The following is a 14,091-nucleotide window of genomic DNA, read 5'->3' as shown; positions in this document are numbered from 1 at the left end:
TATTGTAGTGATGAATTAAGCTAATCAGTAACTCTAAGTGATTTTGTATGTGACAGAGATTATATAATGACTGGTTCTCAAATAACCAGAGGAAAAGACAGGTGATGCAGAGTTGAAAATTAGAACAAAAGAGACTTTGATGAGAGATAAAATAAAGTCGAGGGCATCCCCTCTGTAAAGAGCTGAAGTATTAGTTGAAGGCAGTGAGATCCCACCTCAAATAATAAATCACAATCCTTATCAGGGTCGATAAAATCACTAACAAAAACAAAAAACAAACCTGTGCTTAACCTGTTAGTAGCTTGGCACAAAGCAGGTTCGTCCAGCTGAAAGTTCCCTTCTGACTTAAAAACTTTTCTGGAGAAAAAGTGGTCAATGGTGGACAAGCTGCAAGCTGGCTCTAAAATGGAAATTGGCGAAGGAGAGTTGCTGAATGGCGGTGTTACGGTGCAGTTGTTAATAGAGACAGAAAAGCTCTGAGTGGGCGAAGTCCGAAGTCTGTGCCCAAGAAGACTTTGATGTCCATGGGTTGCTGCTTGGCATCAGTCCCAATCAAGCCCTCTACATTCGGACTTAGAAACTTTGTTAGATGTCAAATCTCCTCCAGTTGGGCAAACTAGCAAGCTGATCCCATTGGTGATTCGACATTGATGGCTGAGGCTTCAATGATGGCCCCAGTCTCTGACAGTTCTCCGAGCAGAAGTTGGCAAAAAGCTTCTAAGGTCCACTTCTTGCAGTTTGGGGACAGGAGTAGTACACGCTAACACTAATCATTAGTCAAGGGCCTGGGGGAGCACCACTCAGGGGTTAGGACTCACTCCAAGAGAAGCCAAAAGCAGGTTCCAGGGCAGTTACAGTTGCTACGGGTCAGCAGGCCACTTGCAGGGTAAAGGCCTCCAGAAACCTGGTGTGTCCCTGTACCTCAAACATATGGTCAGCCAACTGACCCTTGGAGTCACTTCTGGGGTCCTGGGTTCAAGACAAGCAGATGCAGTCTTCCTTCAGGTTTCAGACAGCAGGACAGTCATTCTGATCTTCACAAGCCCATGAGTGTTCTGAGGAGGGTACTAGGGATGCCACATTTATGCTCAGTGCCAGTGGGTGGTTGGGGAAAGCTCCTGGCCACCATTGAGCCAATGAGGTAAAGGTTTCCGGGGTGACCCTACTCACTTTTGCAGCACTTACTGTGTGCTTTACTGTAAACTATCCCACATTGCCTTTTTGCTTCCAAAAATCTGGCTGAAGGTGTCTTCCCTGGTCACAACTTCCTGTGCTCATGCGGAGGTGTGGCTATGATAATGGGCAAATCCACACTTATGGTCATGCCAAACTAGTGCAAACTTGGGCAGCTCCCCCTTCCCACTGCGTTTGAAGCCAATTTGATTAGCAAGACAAAAGGGAAGCAGGCCTAGATGTGAGCTACATCTGCCAGTAAAACAATAGACTTCCTATGAAGCTAAGGAGGAGACTGGCCACAGCCCACCAGGTCTTCCTGCTCAAAGAAGGAAACACCTCTCCATACCCAAACCCTTTGTCTGGGAGCAAGCAACATCTCACCATGGGGAAGCCATCAGTAGTCAGGTGACACTAGACACTGTCAGAAAGGCCCCTGTTGGCTCGGGCAGATAAAAATACAACTTTCTAAAAGTGTCACTTTGAAACTAGTAATACAAAACCCAACTTGACCATTAGGTTGGATTTTGAAATACTACTAAAATAAGCCTTTGAACTAGCTTCCCAGCTGCTCCCAAACTTAAATCAAACACTATAAGTTGTTATACTGCAACCCAGTGTTTTCATGTGAGAGAGCCAGCCTTGCCACAGAGAAAAACGGCTTTCGATGTTTCCCACTGTCAGTGCATGTAAAACATTAAATAGAGATGGCCTGTGTTTTAAAAGCCATGCACTCTGTCCTGGGGCATTGAGCATTTACCTCAGGCGTGACTTTATGCCTTGGAAGGAAGGTTTAGGTCTGGCAAAAAGTTTATTTTTTCCAGGTCGAAATAGCAGTTTTAAAACTGCACATCCAGGCTGCAGGGCAGGCCTGGAGACATGTTTTACAATGCTACTTGAGTTGATGGTTCAACTTGCAGGTTCTTGGTACAGGTAGTACCATCTATCGGGGACTTCTAAGTAAACCAAAAGTGACAATTAGTTACATGCCTATTTTACTGAATTTAAAGGGCACAGAACAAGCCCTTTAACACAGGTTAGTAGGAGTAAAGTTTTTAGGTTAAACCTAGGCAGTGAGCATGCGCTGTCTGCAAGACCTGTTGGAATGAGTATAGGACTTTGCTCCTGCCTGCCACTGCCTGCCACTTACCATAGGTTGAAGGCAGTGCTGCTCTTGTTTTGCTGCCTTCCATCTGGTTTGGCAGCCAATACGTCACTTCCTGTACTTGGCTGAGGCCCACCAGCCAAGTACAGTTCAATTATGCCTAGAATGTTTTTCTGTTGTTTCGACAGACTATTTTTTGTTGTTTCTTGCCTCTCCTCTGTCAGTAAGCACTCGTGTTCACGCATGTGGTTGGTTTTCTGCATTTGCCCTTCCCTTGGTCCTTACTTTACATAATCAGAAAATACAAGTAGCTGTGTCATGCGTGTGTTTTGTACATTTTTTGTGGCTTCGTATAGCATGAAATCGACCCAGGAATGAATCCTCAACAGTGGCACTCCCCACACAGAGGGAGAGCCGATACTACAATATTTACTGCACTTGGGGAAACTCACCTTATAATGCTTTGCAGGCCTTTCTTTTACAACATATTTTTGGCCATAACTCAGCCTGTGCTGGCCCTAGGGCAATAGGACCAGCACCAGAACATTCAGAACGATATGCTCTTTGTGTTTAGGCAATCTTGAGGGTCACACTAGGTTAGAGGGAACCCAAAAATCATTACCTCTTCCACCATTCAATGCATATTTAAACTTCTCTCTTATAGCTGGAACTTTTGTTTTTACAGCTAGGAGAACTTTGTGTTATAAGGGCCTTGTTTTTAAGCACTTTCAAGCATGCTGTTTGTTTTTCGCATATGCCCTTCACTTGGTTCTTATTTTACATAATCAGTAAATACATGTAGTTGTGCTTTGTGTGTTTTGTACATTTTGTGCAGCTTTATATAGCATGAAATTGACCCAGGAATTAATTCTCAACAGTGCTCTCCCTGCACAACAGGAGAGCCGATACCACAATATCCACTGCACTCAGGGAAACTCACTCCATAATGCTTTGCAGACATTCCTTTTACAACACATTTTTGGCCATACCTTTGCCTGTGGTTGTCCTAGGGCAATGGGACCACCACCAAATCATTCAGAACGATGTGCTCTTTATGTCCAGGCCATCTTGTGGGTCACACTAGGTTAGAGGGGGCCCAAAAATCATAACCTCTTCCACCATTCAATGCATATTTAAACTTTTCTCTTATAGCTGGAACTTTTGTTTTTAAAGCTGAGTAGAGTTTGTGTTATAAAGGCCTTGTTTGTAGTAATATTTTGATATCCTTGTTTGGCCTGCAAATGTGTGGTGCCCTATGCTTTCCAAGGGCTGAAAGATGATAATTTCCCCAAGGCATCACTAATTCAGCAAGCTCCACAGGGACATTTAGCCACGACCAGTGGCATTGCACCTTCTGCTAATGCACAACACAGTTTATTTCCGATAAAGGTTTAATGTATGCACAAACACAGTTGATTTCTGATAAAGGTTTAATGTACGGCATGGCTAAATATTTCAGCCATTTCACTGAGGACCTGGTACTTTTCCAGCAGTTTCTGGATTTGGGGGACATTCTGAGCTTCTGACGTCAGAAGAAGTTCTGGCAGAGTCTATGACACTGTATTCTGAGTGCTTTTGCCTCCACAGGAACATCTAGGTGCCAGTGGTACTGCACCTTCTGTTGTTAACTCTACAGGGACATCTAGCCATGACCAGTGGTACTGCATCTTTTGCTGATGACTTTACAGGTACATCTAGCCATGACCAGTGGTACTGCACCTTCTGCGTTTGACCCTACAAGGATATCTAGTGACGACATGCGGCACTGCAACCTTGTGCTGCTGACTTCACAGTTAAATGATATTTAAAAGGCCTGCCAAGCCTGAAAATGTGCAATCAAGGGGCTAATTATATGGTTACAATGCAATGCCATGTATCATTCTTTTTTATATGATTATGGCCTCTAGGGGCTGAATATATGATTACATTACCATGTTTCTTCCAAATGCTATTTTTACTGTGGTGCTCCGCTTGGGCTGTTTGGACCTTTACAGTCTAATGCCAAGTGTATGAAGGAATGCACAAACACAGTTTATTTCTGATAAAGGTTTAATGTGCTGCATGGCTAAATATTTATACGTTCCCAAGTGCGACGTTGCCATTATCATTTACAACGCCAACAGCTCTAACTTTTGCTAATGCGAGATCTATTGCATTGCAAATGCTTGTTAAGTGTGCAGTCATACAGCCAACAAAAACAGGTTCAATGAAATAAGGCAAGAATCTATGGAAATACCATAAAATATTGTCATTTGCAGCAGCCTCTAAATATGGCCAACAACCAATTATAATGCTTGGTGAAGTGATGGTGGAACAACAACATGTTGCTAACAACTTTGTGGTGGACTAAGACATAAAATGACCATGCACCTGAAAAGCACACCAGGACATGAATGCAAGCAGGATGGAGAAAATTAAAGATTTAACTAACAGATAAGGGGGTAATGCAGGAGAGAAAAGGAGGACATCCTGAAGCATGTAAAATGGTATTCATAGCTACATGAGAGTTTGCAACAAACATTGAGAGAGGGAAGTCCTGAAAGACAGTCATTTTAGAAATCCAAGGAAAAGGGGTGCTTTAAATAATGTGGGAAGTTTTAGTTATCTCTTCTTTTTAAAAAGACAATGTTAAAGTTTACTTTAAAAATGTTCACTACAAAAATGGTTTCGAGATATATGTTTTAGCATTTTGTACTTTGTATATTCTACTAAAAATGACTGTAAAAAGAAATAAATTAATAATTAGTATTTTTGTAGAGCAATATTTATTTTAATTTTTCCTTAAAACATCAAAACAATACAACATACACACGAGTGGCAGTTCACTGGTTGTTATTCAGTGCTGAGGTAGTTAAGTATTTTAGACAGCACAATCCATGACTATATAATTTCTACATGGTAGAGGCATTTAAAATGGACCACTTCAGCAGCCTCCTGTAAATGAGTTATAGTTGGAAAAGACAATGTATTGGTTGAACTCAGACTTCTATTCACACTTGGCATTTAGCCAAGATGTCAGAGCTACAAAATCCAGAAGATAGCGCCCCCTACCACTCTCTGACAGATGGCCTTTTGTTTAAAGGCGATGGAGGTATAACCAGGCTCCTGACTGGAAGTGAAGGTTGAGCCACCTTTAAATGAAGTGTTACACTTGAAAATGGCAGCCCCAAATCAAATGTCTGAATTTCAGATGTAGGACAATAAAGTAAAAAAGCATGTAGGTGGGTCTAAATTAGGTAATAAATGATACACCATGGGCTTGAAACATGCCCAGTGGGATCAGGGCATTCCCTTATATGTGTGTCACACGTTACCGACAAAATTGTAGCACTTTAGTTACAGAGGATATTTCTGTGCCTCTAAACAAAAAACAGAAGGCTTTTTTCATTTACACCGAGACTAAACTTGCCTACCAAAGCTAGGTAACCAGACTCATTTCTTGGACCTGGGGATAGTGGGGCATTATGTTTTCTGTTGATACCTTGGTTTCCTATGCTAAAAGTCAAGGAGCCTGAAGTGTTGGTAGGTTTGGAGCTGTTGTGAACAGGGTGAGCTAGATGGGTGACAGAAGAACTTTCATTGATGCTCAAGTGAACACCTACTCACAGTCTGCTCCAGAGCCTGTGAATGGTTGATGGATACACTGGCTAAAAGTGGAAAAAGGGTGTGCTGGGCTTAGTTGTTGGGTGATCAGCTTCGTGCTTAATGCATGGTTTGTTGTATTCAATGTCTCTAGCATCAATCTAGAAAACACACTAACTTCCCACCTCCTCGCTTTCTTGCTTCTCCCAAAGCCAGCATAGGCAAGGGTGTAAACTTGCTCAGTGTTTTTTTCTTTACTTTGCCAGTTCTTCTTCACTGTAAATTCCCACAGATGCCATTCAAATATGTGAAACATTTCTTGGCCTGAGCCTGTTATTTTAACTTGTTTCAGAGAGAAAAGAGCTAGTAATTCTGAAATAAATCTAACCAAGGGAAACCAGCCACAATATGAGAACTATTTGTTCAGCATTTTATCCCTAGAGAAACGTTCCTCTTCCTAGAGATGTGTTCTGTTCTTCAACACATTTCTTCATGACCTGCTGATTAGGATTTTTGACCTAGTGGGTGCATCATTGGCTACAATCTTGAAGTAACTGCTGCTGGAAGAGACTGAGTCAAACTAAAACAGCTAAGTCTGAAAACAACTTTGTTCATCAGGGCAAATCACGAGCTTCGACATTATAATTTAGTGACTCAGCATGACATTTGTTCTGGCCCATGAATCAAAAACTTTGGCAATTTTTCACCGTTTTATAGCCATGTTTCAATAAACCTCTGCTATAAGAGCACTTTACATTGTCTTGAAGAACATAGTGAAATTTAAATTTTAAAAAGTACATTTTATCAATCTTCACCTACATTATGTAACATCTAATGAATGGTATCCTTTTTGTAACCTAGCTTGGGAATTACTATTCTTTTAAAAGTAGATTTGCAGACCCTTGCACTTCCCAGCACTTAAGATTAAGTGATGCTTGGCCTGTGTTATCAGTGAGTGGGAAGGTACTTTAAGGAATTTTTTAGTTTGGCTCTGTCGAGCTTTCCTAGCAAGAGCGGCAGGCAAGCTTAGTATTAGCGTGCATGAAGGACTTAGCCACTTTTCCCCTTCAGCCTGCAATGAGACTTCCTTATACCACCCAATGGGATGGCACACACATGCACTAATATTGGGACAATGATACGGATCTCTTTATTTTCCAGATCCTCTGACGTTACTGTGAGCTAACGTATTGGCTCCACAGTCATTTGCTAAATACATAATATTGTGGTTAAAGACGCGGTCGGGCTTTTCTTCTAGGGGATGTTTCTTCCACTGATCAAAAACTCAAGCTATCCCAGTAACTGAGCATCTAGCGCTGCCATGTGTTGAACCTTCCTTCCAGCCTTTTACTAAATCTTAGTGCCAAACAAGTGTTGCTAGGGCGCATTCTACGCAGAGAGCGTTAGATACAGGAAAACTGAGACGTGAAAGGGTAGTGCATGAAAGCATGTGGGGCACGGGAAGGGGGGGGGCGTTACATTCTCTACACTATTGGATCACATCCGTAAATGTGGCTTTAATAGAAACAAAACTGAGGAAACGGTTTGATTCATACACTCGTATGTGCCACACAGATGCCTACCAAAGGATATCAGTATTTACCTTCTGCAACAATTACAAAGTTCTCACCACGTCAGGGACACAATGCAAGCCCCTGCCCTGAGGCACGTCCAAGGATAAATATTTGAGATACCTGGGATTCCCAGAGCTCCCTCGGCACATGCTGCAATGAGAACTCATCATTTTGTGTCTAACAGCTAGCCCCTTTCTTTCCTTCACGATTACACTGCCAATAGTCATGATATCACAAACAGGGTTGGACAGGACATTCTGCCACTCTGGTATTTTCCTAGCGACCTGCAGGGTAGAACGCTATTCCCCAAAAAGGACGCCCTACATGTGCCAACCATGAGCCCAGCAGCCCCATTCTATGAGGAGAATTCAGTGCATATATAGCTGCTGGAACGGGGTTCGGGCCGGTTCCCCCTACTTTCTAGCACTGATTGACTTGAATATTTTTGGTATTGCTGATTTTTAGTTTTCTGTCCAGCCTTGGGTATACTGCCAATCACTTCCAAAAACCCGGAGACAATGACAAAATGTTCAAGTGTTTTCTATCGGAGATCGGCTGTCTGAGTAATACGATAAAGAAAGTCAAAAGCCTTCATTCTACCTGCACTCTGACGACTGAACACTGAAAAATACGAACCAGACAACGCCTCTGACGCTACAATCACAGATAACGCAGACCCCGTGGGAGGACGAGGCGCTGTACATTTCGGGGGGGAAACAAGCCAGTCAATCACAATCGACCCTGTGTAGATACTTCCTAAAATCTGCACTAAATGAAACTGGGAAGGTGTTGCAGAGGCTGGCGCAGCAAATTTTGAAACACAGACTGCCAACATGTACAGTGGAGAGGGTTGTACAGAGTGAGAGCGAGAGAGAGAGAGAAAGCACCGCTCCGCGAAGTTTATTCTACATACGTTTCATACTTGCTGGTTCTGCGCTTTTTCGACAACACCTTGAGAGCTAGGGCAGGTTTGTAAGCGAAAACAAGAAATTACTCCTATTTTATGCTTTGAATAATCACTTGATTTTTTTGTTTCGAATCAAATAAGCAACCAATGGAAATATATGTTAAAAAGCCCGAAAGGGCCGGTATAAATGCTGTATATTATTCTTTCGTTGGTGGTAAGTTTACTTCACTTATGCAGCAATTGTTTACCTGCGCGAGTACCTTCTTCCGCAACGCGGGAATACAGACACATGTGCAATGTATTCATGCAGACGTGTAGAGCATGCAACAAACACCAGCACCTACGTGTGAGCTGCGCCTTGCCGGGGTCCTCTGCCTGGGTTGGAGGAGAGCAAGGCTGTGTCTCCTCGGAGGATGTCTCCATTTTAATATCCATCATCCTCTGCATCCAGAGCCCTCGGGTGCTCTCTTTCCGAGATGGTCGGTCGGGGTGCCAGTGTCCACGGCAGCCTGACTCCAAGACAGCTTCGAGGTGTCGGTCCGGCTCTCCGCTCGCAAACTCTGCATCCAGGACACAGGCGCGCACACCTCTTCGGAAGCCCAAACACTTCAAGGAGGAGCGTGCTGGAGATAGCTGCAGGATGGATGCTGAACGCGAAGCAGCGCGCCCAGCTCCTGTGCATCTGTCTTCCCTGTCACACAACTCGCACACCTCTGCGCGAGGAAGCCCTCGCCGCGTGACATGCCACGCGCCGCTGAGTCCCGCCTGCACCGCAAGACCCCGAGCAATTAGTGCGCAGCATCACCTGGGCGGTGGATTTACCCAGACTGAAGCGCGAAAGACACCCTTTCCTGCCACGGATTTTGCAGGCGAGGCTGCTAGCCTACAGGAATGGAATGCATGTAGCGGCGGCAGCTGAGGGAGACTTTGCCGTGGGGACGTGGGATTCGTGTCCATCACTTCGTCTATTACAACTGTCCTACATGTTCAGCATCCCACCCGTCCCCGTCCGAACGCGGCCCGTCGGCGTGTGGAGATAATTTAGCATGACACGGCTCCTCGGAGAGGAGCCAACAGGTTGTACGCAGGGACTGTCGACCTCATTATCACTCACGGGGCGCGAGGTTGTGGTGACGAAGAAAAGACTTAATTGCATAACGTACAACTTTCTAGCGGGGTAAAATGAGCGACACATGCTATGGTTCCTTGGGAAATCCAGGCGCCACCTTGAGGTCACCTCGTTTGATTGGAATAAGCACAAACAGGTTTGTAGGCATTGAAAAAACTTCTTAGATAAGCAGTTTAACATCGCAACAAATGCAAGGCGACATTTGGTGTGATATACTTGACCGAAGAAGGACTGCAGAAAATCAATGCAGTTCCCAGCAAAGTCGTTTTCTCTACTGCATTAGAAAACGCAAAGGTTCTAAACAGGCAGCTGTCCAATATTCCTGCAACAAAAATGTTACTGCGGGCTCTGGCAAGGGGCCTTCCTGAGAGCTATAGCACCGCTTATCATGCTGTGGAACGACGGCTGGGGGGTGGGGGATGGTGATATTACAATGCGAAACACAGATCCCCGCGGTGCTAAGGAGGGCCGAGCTCCAGGGGGCACCCTCAGCACAATACCTGGAACTGAGAGCCCCAGAGTAAGTTTTGAGTGGAACCCTTCAAAGTACTTTGCGGGGGGCACCTCACCTTTCCTTACACCACTGATGTCTTCCACCATTCAATGCATATTCAAACCTCTCTCTTATAGCTGTAACTTTTCTTTTTCAGCTGAGGGGAGTTTGTGTTACAAGGGCCTTGTTTGCAGTAATATTCTGAAACCCTTGCTCGGCCTGCAAATGTGTAGTGCACTATGCTCTCCAAGGGCTGAAGGATGATAATTGCCCCAAGGAACTAAGAACTCAGTAGGCTCCATTGGGGCCTCTAGCAACGACCAGTGGTATTGCACCTTCTGCTAATGCACAGTTTATTTCTGATAAAGATTTAATATATGCACAAACACAGTTCATTACTGATAAAGGTTTAATGTATGGCATGGCTAAATATTTCAGCCATTTCACTAAGGACTTTGTACTTCTCCAGCTGTTTCCAGGCTTGGGGGACATTCCGAAATTCTGACATCAGAAGAAGTTCTGTCAATGTTCTGTGACACTGTATTCTGAGTGTTTTGGTCTCCACAGGGACATCTAGCTGCGGCCAGTGGTTCTGCACCTTCTGCTGTTGACTCTATAGGGACATCTAGCCATGGCCAGTGGTACTGCACCTTCTACTGTTGACTCTACAGGGACATCTATCTAGTCATCTAGAGTTCATGAGTTGCAATACTACAACTTGTATTGCATAAGCAAACCACGTACTGGTCACTATGGGAACTCTGTCAGAAGTGTCAGGGCAATCCGAGTTTACAGGGCTGTCATTGTGTCAATCCAGCAGTTTATAATTAGTGTGCTGGGTATTAATTCCACTATTGGAATCAAAATCGAGCATCAAGTATACCCCCTTCCTACTTGACCTACAGGATAGCAAAACCAGCCAGTCCAAGGCTTACTTAAGTAGATGGAGTTTTGGTTGAGACGTCGGGCTCAATAAATCGCTTTAGCAGTTGTCAATAAGGGAATGTCCAATCATTGGTTAATCTTTCAAAGAGGAGAAGCACTTTACTTAAAATTCTCATAAAACATAATAATAAACAGTTTTGTAAAATTTGACTCCAAATTATAGAGGACCTCAGAGACCATGACAGTGATTATTGCAAGACAAGAGGACTAGAGAGGTTCTTTAAACCAAATTTACCTTCTGAATATACAGAACAGTACGATTCCTGTTCAGACACAACCTTTTATAGTGTGCTTTCACTTGTTCAGCACACATCTAATACAGTTGAACAGAAATACAGTTGCATAAGAGCCTTGAAAAAGCCCAGGCCACCCAGCCATAAGGGGCTAAACACACACTGGCTGTACACCTACAATGAAAAATGTTATTTTCAACTGCAGTAAATTACAAAGTAGGAGTGCTATCTGCAGTGAACTACATTCTAAAGTTCACCTTCACACAAGCATTGAATCATTCTTCAGAATACTGTATTGACATAAATACAATGTTATGAATGTTACCATAAAAAATTAGGGTTGCATTGAAAAATCAACCCTGATGTTGCATATGGAATAACCTTGTATTGCAAGGGCAAGAAACCATTAAGGTTATTATTTGCTATAACCATTACTGTAGGTGGAAACATCCTCCCTTTAATAGCTGTCAGTAATGGAATGCCCAGTCACTGCTTAGTCTTGTAAAAAGAACATGTACTTTACCTAAAAAAAATACACACAACAAAATAATGTACAGGAATGATTCAGACTTAAGACAATAAAAATGGTAATATGGTTGCCCTCTAACGATCACTGTCTGGGAGTGGTCTAAATACTTTCAGTGAAGCAACCTTGTACGATACTTTCGTGCCACTGTCTCCCTCCTCTTAGCTGAGGTTCCAGTGGTAGTTTGTTTGGGATCAGGGTGACCCAGTTTTGGACATTATCCACATTTATTTAAAGAGACAGTTCTGGCTTCTCCCTTTGCTCAGGCTCTCCGGAAAGAGTTAGTATCTTTTTTGTTGTCTGATATTTGGTGATGACCACTCTACACAGAAAGCTGCCTTCTGGCACTTTGCAGTTCCTTAGGTACAGATTGTGGATGGTGATCTAACTTTTTCCAGTGCCTTGCAGATTCACAATACGTGGTGATTGAGGTAGCTCTATGACATACAATCTCTCAGGTGTGAATTGCTGACAGCAATATGACATCTTTCAAAGCCTCACAGCTCACAATGTTTGGTTGTTGCAGGAGCTCTTGGACAGTCTTGCAATCTTAGCTATGGTTGGTGGGGGCACTTGCTCTTAAAAGCAATTGCTTTAGGTGACCGTTTTGCTCTCTCTGAATAAGTCTTGAGGATAATCAAATATGGAACAGTGTACCTTTTTGTATTAGATTTTGGGAGACTGTACACCGGACCGTGGAAATATCTCTCAGTTCCTCTTTCTTTTGATTGATGGCTTTAGTATGTTACCTGGAACAATTGAATCTTGCACTTAACACTTTCTCACACACATCCTTCCACTCAAATGCTTTTTTCCCTTATCATACTTTTCATTTTCTCTGATTTGATGGTAAACTCTGATATACATTTAGAATAAAACTTACATATTCACAAGAATGATGCTAATTGCTCCTTGTTTGAAGGTGTGAAAACATCCACTATTGGCCTCAACCAAACCAGGCAGTGGCTTCATTCCGTGACTGGAGAGAATATATCCAAAATATTAAATTATTTCCTTGGGAAACTCATATTTGTCTATGTTGATCCTGATTGCCCACTCTTTAATTTTTTAAACGTCTCTCATAAGGTCACATCATGTTAATCTCTACTATCTCCAGCCACCAAAATGTCCTGAAAAGTGACAGCACCTTTAAAATCTCCCAGCACTGTGAACCTTAGCCCTTGAAAAGCAGAGCCAGCTGATGCAAGCCAAACAACATCAGGCAGATCTGAAAGGTTCCCACATGTGATGTAAAAGCCATCAAATATTATAACTCAGTGTCTAGGTCGACCTGACGATACACACATGTTAAATCCATCTTACAGTAATAATTTGCTCTGTTAAAAGACAGAATTATGTCTTCAAACCTGGGAAATGAGCGGAGAACCATCTAAATTTCCTTGCTTAAAAAGCTGTGATCTACGAAGGCCCTCAATTTACCATTTTGACCTTTATTGTGTACATAAAAATGTTATGGCCCGACTTTGTTTTCAAAACCTTCTTTGAATTCATTGACTAAATCTCCTGTCATGGACACTTCCCCTACTAACAGTATTTGCTCCTTTAACTCCCTTTTGGGTATCATCCTAAACAATTTCTGATGGTACCACCTTAACACTGTTCTTCTCAACATACACTTTTCCTACTACTACCCTACCACTGATCAAAAACTGTGCCTAGATGAATCACAGAAGTTCAGTCCTCCTCCCTTTGTATGACTCATGACCTCTGTCCAGAGGGGGAAAAATCACTTACAACTCAGCAAATGCAATGCAATGCATTTACCACGATGCCTTTACCATGCATATGCATTTACAACGCATGGCTTTAACACACACACCTTTATCACAATTATACCTTTAAACAAATTTCATTGTAAAGCCATGAATGGCAAAGATGTATGTGTGGTAAAGTTTCTAAAGGTAAGTACATGTAAGTATTAAGTGGGTTGAATGATATATATATGTGTGTGTGTGTGTATATATATATATATATATATATATATATATATATATATATATATATATATATATATATAATTACATACCTATATCTGTGTGTATGGTGTTTAGGGTGGGTAGTGGTTACTGGTGGTAAAGGCATTTTTAGGTTTTAGGGTGGGTATGGGATTTGGAGTGGTAAGGGCCTTTGTAGATTTTAGGATGGGTATGGGATTTAGGGTGATATGGGCATTTTTAGTTTTAAGGATTGGTATGGGTTTTGGGGTGGTAAGGACACTTTTAGGTTTTAGGGTGGGCATGGGATTTGGGGTGGTAAGGCATTTTTAGGTTTTAGGGTAGGTATGGGTTTGGGATTGTAGGGTATTTTTAGGTTTTAGGATGGGTATGGGATTTGAGGTGGTAAGGGGTGCTTAGATTTTAGGGTGGGTATAGGATTTGGGATGGTAAGGGCAATTTTAGGTTT

General features: G+C 42.7%; 1 protein-coding gene across 2 annotated transcripts in view; it reads right to left on the bottom strand.

Moving 5' to 3' along the window:
- The window catches only part of INPP4B (inositol polyphosphate-4-phosphatase type II B), a 2,522,842-nt gene extending 2,513,672 nt beyond the window's left edge, over positions 1-9,170 (bottom strand). Inside the window, exon 1 of one of the 2 annotated variants that reach the window (XM_069242568.1) lies at positions 8,686-9,170. In XM_069242568.1, coding sequence (XP_069098669.1) covers positions 8,686-8,788 — 103 coding nt within the window. In that variant the 5' untranslated portion in view covers positions 8,789-9,170. The remainder of the gene's footprint in view (positions 1-8,685) is intronic. The other variant, XM_069242569.1, reaches the window with a different exon arrangement.
- Positions 9,171-14,091: the final 4,921 nt, after the last annotated feature.

Source organism: Pleurodeles waltl, chromosome 1_2 (genome assembly GCF_031143425.1).
Source record: "Pleurodeles waltl isolate 20211129_DDA chromosome 1_2, aPleWal1.hap1.20221129, whole genome shotgun sequence".
NCBI classification, from domain to species: domain Eukaryota; kingdom Metazoa; phylum Chordata; class Amphibia; order Caudata; family Salamandridae; genus Pleurodeles; species Pleurodeles waltl.
This window is presented reverse-complemented; position numbering and strand designations above follow the sequence as displayed.